Raw genomic sequence first — 15760 nt, forward strand, 5'->3', positions numbered from 1 at the left:
GTTTGTTACATAGGTATACATGTGCCATGGTAGTTTGCTGCACCCATCAACCTGTCATCTAGGTTTTAAGCCCCGCATGCATTAGCTATTTGTCCTAAGGCATTCCCTCCCTTTGCCTGACATTGTCTTGTATAAGCTCAGTACAGTAATCAAAACCAGAAAATTTAATTAATATAAAACTCTTATCTAACCGGAGCCTGTATTCACTTTGTGTTAATGATCCTTTTTAGGTACTTTTTTATTCCTGGTCCAGGATCTAATCCAGGATCACACATTGCATTTAGTTGTCATATTTCTTTAGTATGAACCCTTATTTTCTAATTAAAGTTTTTAGAAATTTATGTTGAAAGTTTTAAACTTCAGTTATTACAAATAACAATCGTTTTAAATTATCTTCCATTAGTGATAAAATATAAGGGGTAAAAGTTCATTCACTGTTAACCATGTAGAATTTGGGCATCTGCCAATACAGATTATAATACTAGGGAGAAGTTTGCAGACTTTGGAAAAGAGGTCTTTTCTTTGCCTGAAAGTAGGGTAGATTGGGGATTATAGAAGATTTGAGGTTCCAGACAGTATATCATTTCTCAGTTGCGCAGCTAGCCACCTATATTACCTGGTAAGCGAGGGAGACCAGAAATATTGAGATATGGGGTGCTGAAGCATGAGCAGATTCCTAGGGATTTATAGCAGTGGGCCAAGCATCTTGTGTTAGCACCATAGGGTCACAGAGGAGCCTCTGATGTTTGTTATCCCAGCCTTGAATGGAAAAAACAAAGCTTTGTGTGGTATTTTACATTTAGAAACTATCAGAAACACATATATTTATATTTGTTTTAGAAATATATACGTGCATCAAGCCTGTTGTATCAGCTGCAACAGAGATACAGCAATTTAAAAATTTTAAGAGTTGCCTATGTATATGAAACAAAAGATACAGCTTTAGCTGGGAAAAAAATTTCAAAAATTCCATTGAGCTTAAGTTACACCTATTGTTACAGCTCTTTTAGAATTTGTCTAGCAGGCTTTCCAGTTTTTGCTAGAAAGCCCACTAATAAAAATAAAAGCTACACAAGTGATTTACAGTAGGTTTAATTTAGGAAATATCAGTATTTTATGATTCCCAGCAGTTGTCTCAAACTTGTTTTATAACCTTCAGGTTTACATTACAGACAACTAAAGACAGAGTCTGGTGAAACTATTTGACAATAAAAGAAGCCTTACCACTTTTTACTGAATGGCAAGAAAACACCAACAGAGTTCTTTGTCATAGAGAAGAACATAATCAAGAACAGTCTTCAGAATCTTTACCCCCATCTGATTAGTCAGGAGATAGGTTCTCTGTTTAATTCTCTGGATTGCCTATATTTTCCATCAGCAAGAAGGGGTAAATTGAATTAATAACGTACTTTTAGGTCCAAGTGATTTACAACCTAGTTTCCCTTTCATTAAAACTGATTCTCAAAAGTATACACAAATTTCTGATTTCTTACTTTTCTCCCCTTAAAAAAGGGGAATTATATTATTTTTCTAGGCTTCAGAAGGTTTACAGCTAATTAGAGGGAGGACATCGCATATACACACTTAAAACAGTTAAGAAATAAGCAAATGTGTTGCCAACTATAAAGGTCATATGATCTCAGAGAAAGGCCTGTGAGTTGGTAGAAAGAGAGTTTGAGTGAGTAGAGAAGGGCGCAGGCTGGCTTTCCATGTCAGAGGACTCCTGCAAGCATGCTTTGTGGGAGCTGTGGTGGGGACAGTGGCATGGGGATAACCAGACTGGGTTCAGGGGAGGCTTGACCAAAAAGCCAAACCAAGGAGTTTAAATTTGGGGTGATAAATAGTTTGTGTGTCACTTTACATTTTTCTGCACGTTTTGCCTAAAACAGTATCCTGATGACAATGGTATCTTACAGGAAATTCGTCTACTGCCATATTAAAAGTAACCTAAAGAAGGAGAGGCTTAACAAAAGTCTGGACCAGTAGTGGCTGTGGGAAAGGAGAAAAAACAATTTGAGCTAAGTAGGTGTCAACAATACAAGTAGTGCTTTTATATTAAGTTGACTTTCTCCTTGGTTTTATGACTTGTAGCACCTTCTCAAAAACGATTGTGAAAGGTGCCAAAAGGGCAGGGAAAATGACAATTGGACGACAATATTTACTGAAGAAGAAAACAGGGACAATTGTGGAAGAAAGAGCAAATCGTCCTGGATGGAATGAAGATGATGATGTATCTGGTATGTGAGAACTCGAATTTCCTTCATTATTCAATTTTATTTCTTATATGAATAAGACAGTAAGATGTAGTTGCACTTAAATCTTGATTCACAAAAACCTAGATCTCATGAGAAGACAGAAGCACTTACCAGCTTCTTAGAACTGGGGAAAAATTATTTTCCCAGTATTCTATTGTTCAGGTAACATTTTGTTAAATTGTACTTCTTTACTAAATCCGTATAGCTAATTGGCCAGTTTATGTGGGTCTCATTAAAAGAAGAAAGAAGGAAACCTCACTGCCAAGGAAATTTCCATGTAGGGTAGTCCCCTCTATCTTATTCTTCTAGAACAAGAATTTAACATAAGGACATTGAACATTTCAAGCTGAAGATTACAGTTTTTGGTAAGAACATTGTTGGTTCTCTTAATCAAAATGGAGGACCCAAGATGAAGGAATACTTAGAAGAAAAAATACTCGCTAAATATTTGAAAGAACAGCTAAAATACTTCTCAGTGGGGAAAATAGAGGAAGAAAGTTAATGCAAACTGTTTCCCATTCTTACCTCAGTATCAAATACACTATGAAATCAGCACTATAAAGCTGATGGGAGGCAAAATGCCATGACACTTTTTTTTCCCCGCCTCATGATCTTAGAGTCAGTCACCAGTAGTTATTCAAGAACTACTGCTAAGAACAACATGTTAAGAAAGAAACCTTGCTGGACCTGGTGGCTTATGCCTGTAATCTCAGCACTTTGGGAGGCTGAGGCCGGCAGATCACCTGAGGTCGGGAGTTTGAGACCAGCCTGACCAACATGGAAAAACCCAACCTCTACTGAAAATACAAAAAATCAGCCAGGCATGGTGGCACATGTCTGTAATCCCAGCTACTTGGGAGGCTGAGGCAGGAGAATCATTTGAACATGGGAGGTGGAGGTTATGGTGAGCCAAGATCATGCCATTGCACTCCAGCCTGGGCAACAAGAGCAAAACTCCGTCTCCAAAAAAAGAAAGAAAGAAGGAAACCTCATCTTTAGAGAGAGCACTGGCTAACAGGTCTCCATTTCAGTTGCTGGGATAAAGAACCTATGTGGGCTGGGTACAGTGGCTAATGCCTGTAAGCCCAGCACTTTGGGAGGCTGAGGCAGGCAGATCACTTGAGGCCAGGAGGTCAAGACTAACCTGGCCAACATGGCAAAACCCTTTCTCTACTAAAAATACAAAAAATTAGCCAGGTGTGGTGGTGAGCACCTGTAGTCCCAGCTGCTGAGGAGGCTGAGGCATGAGAATTGCTTGAACCTGGGAAGAGAAGGTTGTAGTGAGCCAAGATTGTACCACTGCACTCCAGCCTGGGTGAGAGAACGAGACTGTCTCAAAAAAAGAAAGAAAAGAACCTATGTGATTTTGTATATGTGTATGCATGCCCTGGGTGAGAATGTACATACTAAAGCTTGGGGCAAAGAAAATACCCACTGTTGCGTTACTGAAGTAAGCATTTGTTGAAACCCTGGTCTTTTCACAGTCATGTCAAACCATAAAAATATTATTGCTACCCATCACTATTGACTCCTTTAACTCAATTTTTTTATTATTTCATGGAACAAAACCTGTTATTCTATGACAATTATTCTACTAAAAGACCAAATTATATAATGTTCTTTGCTCCTCTAAAAATAAAAGGCCAACACATAAAATTGATATCTGATTATACTGTATTGTGAAATTCACAAATTGAAACACAAATTGAAGTTCACAAATTGAGACACTTGGCTGTTGATTTTTTGCTTTTTAAAAATATATTTTAATGAAAGAAGGCCATATCTTTGCCTGCACATTAGTACTTTGAGTAATTTTCTTTTTTTTTTCTCCTTTTATTTATTTATTTATTTGCATCCACTTAGGGCATAAGAGTATATGAGTAATTTTCAAAAACTTTGACAGCATGATTTGATGTCTCTTACTTTCAAAATAAATAGGGAAGTAAATTAGGACAGTTTTTAACATGAAATTTTTTTTTCAGTTAGAACATGCAGTACCAATTAGGAATGTCCTTTAAAAAAAAAGCCTCCCTAAAAAAAAAAGCATCCCTAAAATACTTGATTATTGAGTAAATTCTTCCCATCTAAAATCATAAAGGGTTCCAAAGAGATGTCTTCTTTCCTTTCTTCTCATTTGTAACCTGTGATTGCAAAACTGCAAGGGGGTTTCCCATGTATACCACATCCTCTAACAACAATATTTCCAGGAAAAATACATGTATAACTTATTTATCCCTCTCTGAGGAAATAGGTTCTTTTTTCCTCTAGTTAACTTCTGGTTAATCCAGAAATTTCTAATAAAAGTTTATGGTCTGAAAAGTATTGTTTTTAGAAATTATTTAAATGGTATTATTTTCCTGGCATTTTTAGTTGAATTAGTGTTATTTTATTTATTGACTATGCATTACAGTTTCATTTATGTTTATTTAAGTGTGATTCCTCACAGAAGTTACATGATTTAATTTGTGATATACATAATATTTGTCATCCTAATGTAAACCTGTCTTAGTGGGTCTTCTTCAAAAGGAAGTTTCTTGTTGTTGTTGTTGTTGTTTTGAGACGGAGTCTCGCTCTGTTGCCCAGGCTGGAGTGCAGTGGTGCGGTCTTGGCTTATTGCAACCTCCACCTCCTGGGTTCAAGCAATTCTCCTGCCTCAGCCTCCCGAGTAGCTGGAATTACAGGGGCATGCTACCACACCCGGCTAATCTTTTGTATTTTTAGTAGAGACAGCATTTTACCATGTTGGCCAGGCTGATCTTGAACTCCTAATCTCATGATCCGACCGCCTCGGCATCCCATAGCTCTGGGATTACAGGCGTGAGTCACCGCACCCAGCCCAAAAGGAAGTTTTTAATCCTTTGCTTTGAGCTAATCGTTTCTTCAATATCTGTCTCTATCATCCCAGTTTCAGATGAGAGTGAGCTCCCCACAAGTACCACCCTGAAGGCCTCAGAGAAGTCTACAATGGAACAGTTGGTAGAAAAAGCTTGTTTCAGAGACTATCAGCGTTTAGGTTTAGGAACCATTAGTGGCAGCTCTTCCCGTTCAAGACCAGAGTATTTTCGAATTACTGCCTCTAACAGGATGTATTCACTCTGCCGGAGGTAAGTATGTCTGTGAACCCCAAAGAGAGGTCTTCTTTCCTTTCTTCTCATTTGAATCTTTAATAGGCCATTTGCATCCATAGCCCAGAGATAGATAAAAATGCCTGAAAATAAGAACAAGGTCTCTAGGATATGAGCAAGCATCTCACTGGCATTCTCAGAACAATTACCTTACTGAAAAGTACCTCTAGTAGGTGAAAAGGTGAAAGGTAAAAAATACTTGCTCCCTTTATGAATTTCTCTTGCCTTTCTCTTCCCATTTTGCTTCTTTTCTAGCATGACTAAAGATAATTTGAAGTAAGAATAGGATTTACCCAGGCCGATAGAAGACGTGAAAGTCTTTTGTAGGCTGGGGAGCCACAAACTCTTTCTATAAAGGGTCAGTCGGTAAATGTTTTCAGTTTGTGAGCCATAGTCTCTTGTTGCTGCTCTTCAGCTGTGCCACAAAAGCAGCCACAGACAGTAAGAAAATGAGTGGGCATGGCCAGTTTTGGCCCATAGGCTATAATTTGCTGACCCAGGTGTAGGCAAGGCTTTCTTATATGGTCTAATTAGAATATTTCCAAGGAAATATTACTTAAAGGATGTAAATGAAGAGACACTTTTTTTCTGTTCTTGTCATCTCTCACTATTTTTCAAATATGTTGAGCCCTATTCCATGCTTTACTGTATGTAAATATATATTTTCTAAAACTACATTTTCACCATCCATAAGTTTAGTCATTTTCATCTCCAGGTAAGTTGTTTTCTTTGCATTTATAAATTCTTATTTTAATTAAACAGCTCTGAAAGCACTTTGTAAATGTAAGCTTTGTACATATTTTAGAAAGTTCTCTTCATGCTACTGTTGTTTTCAACCCTGTTGCCATTAAAGATAGATACGACATTTTAAATGACAATTTAAGTTTACAAATACTAATGTGAAACTTGAGAAACAAGTTGGGAATATAGTTAGAGATTGTGGCCAAATAAACATTTTGCATGAAGTGCTGAAAAACTGCGACTTTGACTATGCAGTAATTTTTCTGGAATTCTCTGTCATTCTAACTACATTTTCTCTGAAGATAAGTTATGTTGTTGGGGTGTTATGTCCTGCTGTTTGGGAAGTTTGCTATCAAAATTATGCCAGCCATTGAGAAAACAGACTCATTTATCATTCCAATCTGTCAGAAGTAAAATAAAATTTTAATAGATGACTTAATAGAACACTTGTTATAAAGCATTTATGGTGGTAAAAAGTAATATGTATCTATTAAGTTATGAGAAGGAAGGAAATGGAATAATAAAAAATAATCCAAAAGAAGGCAAGAAAGAAAAAAAGGGGACACAGAACAAATGGAATAAACAACAAGTGGTAAGATGGTAGATTTAAATTCAAATATATCCATAATTGCATTAATTTTTGACTAAATGCTCCAAAGAAAGAGGATAGAGTTTGCTTTCGCCGAGCATGGTGGCAGGCACCTGTAGTCCCAGCTACTCGGGAGGCTGAGGCAGGAGAATTGCTTGAACCCAGGAGGCAGAGGTTGCAGTGAGCCGAGGTCATGCCACTGCAGTCTAGCCTGGCAACAGAGCGAAACTTCGTCCCAAAAAAAGAAAAAAAGAGAGAGAAAAGCTTTCTGCTGCTTTTAAGGGGCATATCTAAAATATAAGTATACAAAAAGGCAGAAAGTGAAAGGATGGAAAAAATAAAATATACCATGCAAAACTACTTTTAAAAAAAGTTGTTGTCACTATATGAATATCAAAGTAGACTTTAAAAGCAATAAGGAAGGATGGTTCATAATGACAAAAGATTTATTTTTCACACGGCAGTTTATTAAGACCAAGTGGAGCTTATTACAGGAATAGAGTACTGGCCTGACATCTGAAAATCAGTCAGTGTAATTTACCACATTAACAGAATTAAAAAGAACTTCATTATATAAAGAAAAGCATTTTTGCAAATGCAAAATATACTTTTGAGTTTTATTTTTAAATTTGTATTTCTATAAGTTCTGTATTCTTTGTCACATTTATGATTTTTAGAAAAAAGCTCTCAGCAAAATAGAGTAAGAATGAGTTCCCCACAAGTAGCACCCCAAAGGCCTCAGAGAAGTCTACAGTGGAACAGTTAGTGACTCCTTAATCTTCTGTCTTAAAAATTCTACATAAGAAATTACTTATTTTAAAAATAAATAAAATATTAAAACCTTTTTCTCTGAAATCCAGACAAGGATGCCCATTATCACCATTTCTATTCAGTGTTGTACTATAGGTCTTAGGCAGTGCAAAGAGGCTAAAAAAGTAAACAAAGGTATAAAGATTGAAAAGAAAGAAATAAAACTGCCATTACTCACAGATGACCAAAATGCACATGTAGAAAATCTGAAGGAATCTACAGATAAACTTTTAAAATTATTAAGTGGGTTTTATAAGGTCACTGGTACAAGGTCATTTACAATAATTAGTCATATATGCTAAAAAAGTTGTTACAAAATGAAATTTTCAAAAACTGATGCTATTTTGGTACTATTTCTACTATTTACAGTAGCACTAAAAAACATTACTTAGGAATGAATTTAATAACCTGTGTAAGATATCTACATGGAATACTTAAAACAGTATTGAAGATCATCAAAGAGCTAAATAAGTACATATTTCAAGTTCTTAGATGAGAATATTGAATATTCTAAAACTGAATTTTCCTGTATTTGTTTTATAGAATCAACAAAGTTCCAATCTCAGCAAAATATTAATGGAAATTGAAAGGATAATTCTAAAAGTTACCTAAATATGCAGAAGGCAAGGAGTAGTCAAGATAGTCTTACAGAATAATACTGTAGGATGTCAAGACTTTTTGTAAAGATACAGTAATTGACAGTATAGGATTGACACAAGGATGGACAAACAGACCGATGGAGCAAAATACGAAATATATTAAACAGAAACAGCCCAACATGTGGACACTTGATTTAAGATAAAAGTAACACTTAAGAGCAGCACATATAAGCTGTTTTTTCAATAAAGGATGCTGGGAAAAATTAATCTTTTTTTTTTTTCACACGAAAGTTTTTAGTTTATTAAGCTGCTTGTGAAAAATCCACAATGGCCATAGATAACATCACTGCAGCACCTTTACTCCTTCGGCTGTGATCCAATCTCCAGCTCACTTTTTGCCAGCGCCAACATTGGCCTTTGCAGTCCCCCTGACTTTCTTCATTCTGTTGTTTCGTTCCTTTCGTTGCTTTCTTGAGGTCTTTTTCTTCTCATACAGGCCATGTCTTGCAAGTCTATGTTTGGGTTCATTTTTCTTTGCATAATCCAGGGAATCATAAATCATGCCAAAGCCAGTTGTCTTGCCACCACCAAATTGAGTTCTGAATCCAAATACAAAGATGACATCCGGTGTGGTCTTGTACATTTTGGCTAGTTTTTCCCAAATTTCTGTCTTAGGCACTGTTGCCTTCCCAGGGTGAAGGACATCAATGACCATTTGTTTCCTCTGAAGCAGTCGGTTGGTCATGAACTTTCTAGTGCGGATAGTTACTGAGTCGTTCATGATGGCGGCCTATCCTTACACAGCCGGAGAGGAAAAGAGCTGGAAAAAATTAATCTTGACACCTACCTTATACCATTTACAAAAGCTAATTCCCATTGGCCTATAGAACTATATGTGAAAGGTTACAACAATAAAACGATAGGTTGGTTGTTAATTGATAAATATAGAACTTCTGTACATCAGGAGATACCATCAAGAGAGTAAAAAGGCAATGAAAAACGGCAGGAGACTTTAGCAGGCATTTCGCAAAAGAGGATATCTTGGGAGAAAAAAATTCTGAAAAGATGCTTATTAGTCTTCAGATAAATAAACATTTAAGTTTCAATGAAACTACTATATACCTTCCAAAATGATTGCTATTTAAAATAGACCAGCAGTACAAAGTGCTAGGAAGGACACTGAGCAAGTGGATTCTTATTCGTTCCTAGTAGGACTTTAAATTCGTTAAATGACTTTGGAAAGTTGTCTAGTGGTGTCTAAACATTTAAACATCTACTAAACATATTCATAACCTATTACCTAGAAATTCTCCTCTTATGTGGAGTAGAATTTCTAGCAGAAATATATATGTGCTCCAAAAGACATTTACAAAAATGTTCATGGCAAGATTATTAATAATAAAAAACTAGAAACTACTCAAAATCAACAAAAGAATAGATAAATAAATGGCATTATACTCACACAGTGAAATACTATACAGTAATGAAAATGAACAAACTACATGTCAGTACAATAACATGATGGATCTCATAAGCATAATATTGAGCAAAAGAAGCCAAACATGAAAGAATAAATTCTGTTTATTCCCTTTATATAGAATTCAAAAAGAAGCAAAACTCACCCACATTGTTAGCAGTCAAGATAGTAGTAATTTTTTTTTTTTTTTAAGACAAGGTCTTGGTCTGTCTCCCAGGCCAGAGTGCAGTGATACAATTTCAACTTACTGGAGCCTCAGCCTCCCTGGCTCAGGTGATCCTTCCACCTCAGCTTCCCGAGTAGCTTGGACTAGGCACATGCCGCCAAACCTGGCTGGTTTTCTTCTTCTTTTATGTATGTATGTATGTAGAGAAGAGGTCCCACTGTGTTGCCCAGGCTGGTCTCAAACTCGTAGGCTCTAGCAATCCTCCCAGCTTGGCCTCCCAGCATGCTGGGATTACAGGTGTAAGCCACCATGCCAGGCAGGATAGTGGTAATCCTTAAGGAAGAGGGGATAATAGTGACTGGGAGGAAATACAAGTTCTTGGATGCTTGTAGTGGTCCATTTCTTGACCTAGGTGGTAGTGACATCACCTAGGTTTTGAGCATTTGTATGTGAATTCTGCCTGAATTAAAGTTTCCACAGAAGCTTCTGAAGCCTAGTCTAACTCTTGAGAGTTAACTGTGGAGCCCAGAACTGAAAGCTCTGAGTAGTAGGTTAGAATGAGTGGCAGGGCAATTGATATCTTTCATTACAAATTGAGACTGGTACTGAGAGTCGCTTCTCTTGGTCTTTAGGCTCAACACTATTTGCCCCAGCACTAGGGGCTATCCAGCTGTCATGAAAGCCCCTGTCTGGTAGCAGGAGAGAGCCATAGATCTTGCATGTAACAGAGCATGGTCTGTGTGCGGTGCTCATTCACAGTGGAATGAGGAGATGGGCCACTACAGGGTGCAGGGAGGGAAGGAGTGATTGAAGCAGCTCCTGGAGACATTAAACATTACTCTCTTATCTAATACACATTGTATCTGGAAGCAAGTTGGGAAAAACCGTTATTCAAGTGCAGATAGAGGGTCCTAATTATGGAACTGCCTTGTCAGTCTTCATGAGTGATTAATTACGTCTGTAGCTTGGTCTTTTCATCAGTTTGTGGTATTAGAAAAATTCAGGCCGCAACTTCCTAGCACACCAAAGCCTTAGACTTTCAGAATGCTTCCAAAGTATCATTAGTTAAGTATGGAAAGTTAATTTGGCGTTCAGTAAGGCAGCTGAAGGTTATGATTTATGTGACCATAAACTGGATTTCCTCTCCCTCTTCTCAGCTCTGGTTCTTATCAAGAAAAGGGAAAAGAAGTTCTGGAATTGGATAGTAGTGGTAGTTGCACATCATTGTGAAAGTACTAAATGCCACTGGTTTGTACGCTTAAAAAAGGATAGCATGGTAAATTTTATATTAGGTATATTTTACCAAAATTTAAAAACCACCAAAAAAAAAAAGATACAGGATTAGTGGTTAGGAGGTTATAAATTTAAAATCTGTTTAGTGTAATATTTCTAAGTAAACTAAAAAAAAAAAAAAATGACTCTGAAGCCCGCCTATCTTCTTGCATTTATTAATCTATATGTACTTTTATATGTTATTTTCCCAGCATCATATCCTGTATCTTTATAAGCTAATCTTTTAAAATAAGTATCAAGATGTAGTGTTATTAACTAATTAAACTCATTTGATATTTGAACATATGTTCTCATGCCAAAAATAATTTGGTTTTGGTTTTTAGGCCTTTCACCATCTCAGGTGGTCTAATATTGGCATGCTTTATCCTCTGCTGTCATCTCAGTGATCTATGAATTGTTGACAGTTTGACTTGTCATTCTTATAAAGTTGATATTAATCTGCTAATCTTATTGTAAGGCAAGGGAAATAATTCAACAGAGGACTTTTAAATAATTCTACATAGTATTTTTATTTTCTAAGCTTATTCAGCAGAAGTCTGCAATATCACTGAAAGGAACCCTTCAAAAAAGACTACAGATCAGTGGATGAGTTAGCTATTTTCACCATCTAGGGATTTTCTTCTCAATCCCTGAAGAATTCAGGAGTTGAAACAGTTCCGTATTTGACATATGTTGGCCAGGCACAATGGCTCATGCCCAGAATCCCAGCACTTTGGGAGGCTGAGGCAGGAGGATCACTTGAGCCCAGGAGTTTGAGACCAGCCTGGGCAACAAAATGAGACCCTGTCACTACGAAAATAAAAATAAAATTTAAAAATAAATAAATATCTTATCCTTCAACTAATATGTTTCTGAATCTTAGAAAATTACTATGATATTAATATTCATATTCTTATATTCTTTCTCCCTCTTCTCTCATTTCTTTCCCTTCTCTTCCCCTCTGTTCCTTCCCCCAATCATTCCGTTCTCCCTTCTGTGTCTCTGAAGCTATCCTGGCCTTTTAGTCGTACCTCAAGCTGTACAGGACAGTAGTTTACCGAGAGTAGCCCGCTGCTATCGACACAATCGCCTGCCTGTTGTATGTTGGAAGAACTCAAGAAGTGGTACTCTGCTCCTCCGATCTGGAGGATTCCATGGGAAGGGAGTTGTTGGTCTTTTCAAATCTCAGAACTCCCCTCAGGCCGGTAAGCATCTCTCTACAGCAGTTACCACCCGTTCACTTAAGGCTATTACTAAAAATAAAGGAAGTAACATCTGGGAATGGTGCCTTTTCATCAAGTCTTGTCCCACACACAAACTTTTCGACTTTGCTACATACAACATGTACAGCTTAAACAAGAACTATATTTGGTAGTGTGAGGCCCCACATTAAATTTGACATCTTAATATGTCTGGTCTGTACTTGGATTTTAATAGAAATGAATATAATAAAGTTTGGTTCTAGGCAATTTTCGTTCCAGCAAACCAGAGTATCCACAGATGGAGACTAGATTACACAAATCTTTTTTCTTTCTCTTGGGAAGCATCCAAATACATTTAACAGCTTCAGAGGCAAGAAGAGATTCTGTGCCATGTAATCTGAAATATACATCCTCATTTTTACAAGTCATATGCACACACAAGGCAGCAAAGACCCCAAATGCCACTTCAGGAACTTTCAAGCAAATAGGTTTTTAGGAAGCTGGCAAAATAATAAGTACAGCTGTCCCATTTTCTGAGGATATTTGTGAATACCATGTCTGAGGTCTTAAACTCAGGAGCTATTTTTGCTGACCTTTCTCATCATTTCTGCCTCATAATAGATGCTCAAAAAAAAATTAAACAGTGGGCCACCAAGATGTCAGATCCAGTTTAGGGATGGCTGCATTCTTTCACCTTTGGAAATGTGGTAAACTCAGAATCTGTGGTTTAGCTAGAACCATGTACTTTTTGAAAGTCAGCCAATGTCTTTGATCATTAGGTTGACTGAGGGCAGCACATACATAATGCTGTAGTATTCCAACTGCCTTGGAGTCTCACTATTGGTGTAATTGAAGGCAATTGGCTTTTTACTGTTTCTCCTCTGAAACCCTGTGTGCTCCCAAGCCACTTGGTGGGTATGTTAGAACTTAAGAGGCCAGGTGCAATGGCTAATGCCTGTAGTCCCAGCTACTTGTAAGGCCAAGGTGGGAGGATCACTTAAGCCCAGGAGTTCGAGACCAGCCTTGGCAACGTGGCAAAACCCCATCTCTACAGAAAAATACAAAAATTAACTGGGCATGGTGGCGCACTCCTGTAGTCCTAGCTATTCAGGAAGCTGAGGTGGGAGGATCACTTGAGCCCATGATGTAAAGGCTGTATTGAGTCATGATCATGCCACTGCACTCCAGCCTGAGTGAAAGAATGAGACCCTGTCTCAAATAAGTGAAATAATAATAAAATATGTAAGTTATGTAAAATTAGTGAATCATTTTAGGAACACCAATAAGCATCGCTGAGCTTTTAGTTGCAAAAAAATTGATACTTATTCCACTGGTTGCTGATTTTTTAATCTAAATTTTTATTATATTTCATATTCAATTCACATATTTGCCCACAACTAATATCTTTGAAATTGCAATGCATCTTAAAATTCATGTGATCAGAAAGAATAGTGTCATAGTTTAAATGGCAACTTTTTTATTGATAGGCAATTTTTATTGTTAGGCAATAAAATAACTGCATCTTAGAATTGATGACATATTAAAGTTGATAAAATACAATAATACTAATTATTTTCTATTCAGTTTGTAAGAAATTTTATAAATATCCATTGTCCTTTTAGTGAGTCCATCCCTATGAACCTTTAAAGCATCTGGGCTGATTTCAGTGATTCTGTTTTGTTTGAGGCAAACCAGGCTCATATGCCCATCAACCCAGAATTGCTCTCACAATTGTTTCCATCTGTGTATACTTTTTGCTCCTTTTTTAGAAGGCCCAGGGAATCTGGCAGTAGTTGCTCCTGTCTTCTCCCCATCTTCTTCCACTCTTCCCTCTACACATCCTTATAGGCTCATGTCCCCTGTGGGTCTGTGTGGCAGAATTGAAATAAAGTTAGTGGTATTGGAAAGTTCTCACCTCTACCCATTCTGGGATTTCAAGGGAACCCACTCTCAAACAATAACCTGGTCAGGATGGTTGGGGGATGTCATCGAGGAGATGTTGTTGTTTGTGAGTCTTCATTTGGAGTTGCTTGGACAGTGAGAAGCTGTGCCCTGTGCTTCCAAGCCTAACCTATGCTTGGAAGGATAGCCCTGTGCTGTTTTCCAGACCTGGGCTCTTTCTGGAAGGATAATGGCAATCAAGAAGTCGGTACAGTAAAACCAGCATTACAGTGGAGGATTAGCCATTTGATAGACTGGCAATTTAAGTGGGGCTGGTTCTCTATTTGGGTGTGGTAACTTGAAGACTGTATAGAGAAAAATAAGCATATATAGCTAGATAGACAGCTAGATAGATAGGATAGATACTTTTTAACACAGAGACAATTTATTTTATTCAATATGTTTTCCTTTTATAGCTCCTACCTCCTCTTTAGAATCTTCCAGTAGCATAGAACAAGAGAAATACTTGCAAGCCTTACTGAATGCTGTTTCTGTCCATCAGAAACTCAGAGGCAACAACACTCTTACTGTCAGGCCAGCCCTTGCTCTGTCTCCAGGTAAGATTTGATAATGCTTCTCTTCTTGACACCTGCTAATGAAAGGTCAGTTCTATCCCTAGGGTTATTTGTTCCGTTATTTGTTATTTGTTATACTGTACCTTCACCAAGACTTGAGACTTAAAAGTTTTACCCTAAAGGGTTATAAGTTTAGCTGTTTTTACTTAGAAATATGCCACTATGAATGTCTGGTAAATAGTAACTAAATTTAGAGATTCAGTTATTTCTTTTTTTATTTTTTAGAGATGGGATCTCACTATGTTGCCCAGTCTGGTCTCAAACTCCTGGGTTCAAGCAGTCTTCCCACTCAGCCCCCCAAAGTATTGGGATTAAAGGTGTGAGCCACCACACCCAGCCCAGTTATTTCCTTTTTAAAAGTGTAATGAGAGAAGATGTGGGGAATTTAAATAAAGTCACTCTTTTTTCCCCATAGTTGTCTTTCACAGACTTTAAAATATTATGATGTGAAATATGTAAGTTGAACATGTTTGTTAAATGTGTATTTATTAAAATCATCATGTATAAGCTTGAAATTCGCAAAATTTCTGAAGCCTATTAAAATTTTCAGTACAGTTTGTTTTCACTGGATTTGGATGAAGCCATTAAGACTTGTACTAATATTCTGTTTCAGTTATCATGTGATGGAACCCCAAAGGGTTCATGTAGAGGTAACCCCAATGTGTTAGACACAGGAGCATGTGACTTGAGAAGTTGGTCTCTTTGGCTTAATCAGCTATTTGAATTAGCTCAACATAAGCAGAAAGTGGCTTTTCTTGTAAAGTAACACCATGCATGCCTTGCTCCATTTATCATTAAATTCTGATTGCACTTGCCAAACCTAACTCTATAATCTTGCAAATGTGTGTTATGTTATCTCTGATTAATAACAACATTGCCTTGTTATCTCTAATAAAGCTTTTGGTACATAAAAGTACAGTGTTTGGCAGCAATTAAACATGCTACACATGAAGATAACTTTTTGTCATTTGAGTAATGTTAACCCAAACAACGTGGTTTTTGTTCTTC

The 15760-nt window shown here is 37.1% G+C and overlaps 2 protein-coding genes and 1 non-coding gene across 3 annotated transcripts in view; 2 read left to right on the forward strand and 1 right to left on the reverse strand.

Annotated features, from left to right (window-relative positions):
• SBF2 (SET binding factor 2) overlaps nt 1-15760 on the forward strand; it is a 489013-nt gene that overhangs the window by 423373 nt on the left and 49880 nt on the right. The window contains exons 24-27 of the mRNA XM_037728439.1: nt 2061-2237; nt 5161-5359; nt 12043-12239; nt 14594-14734. Coding sequence (XP_037584367.1) covers nt 2061-2237; nt 5161-5359; nt 12043-12239; nt 14594-14734 — 714 coding nt within the window. The remainder of the gene's footprint in view (nt 1-2060; nt 2238-5160; nt 5360-12042; nt 12240-14593; nt 14735-15760) is intronic.
• Nucleotides 991-1052, forward strand: LOC119467199. Its single transcript, XR_005195730.1, has one exon. It is a non-coding gene; the product is annotated as a U7 small nuclear RNA (small nuclear RNA).
• LOC108283762 (40S ribosomal protein S24-like) lies at nt 8407-8935 on the reverse strand. The gene has a single exon (XM_037728421.1). The coding sequence runs from the start codon at nt 8898-8900 to the stop codon at nt 8508-8510; it is 393 nt and encodes a 130-aa protein (XP_037584349.1). The 5' UTR covers nt 8901-8935; the 3' UTR covers nt 8407-8507.

This window comes from Cebus imitator, unplaced genomic scaffold (genome assembly GCF_001604975.1).
Source record: "Cebus imitator isolate Cc_AM_T3 unplaced genomic scaffold, Cebus_imitator-1.0 Scaffold265, whole genome shotgun sequence".
Classification (NCBI taxonomy): domain Eukaryota; kingdom Metazoa; phylum Chordata; class Mammalia; order Primates; family Cebidae; genus Cebus; species Cebus imitator.

Bases quoted from the DNA above. Each gene is read 5' to 3' on its own strand.
- LOC108283762 (XM_037728421.1), bottom strand. From the start codon at position 8,900: ATGAACGACTCAGTAACTATCCGCACTAGAAAGTTCATGACCAACCGA.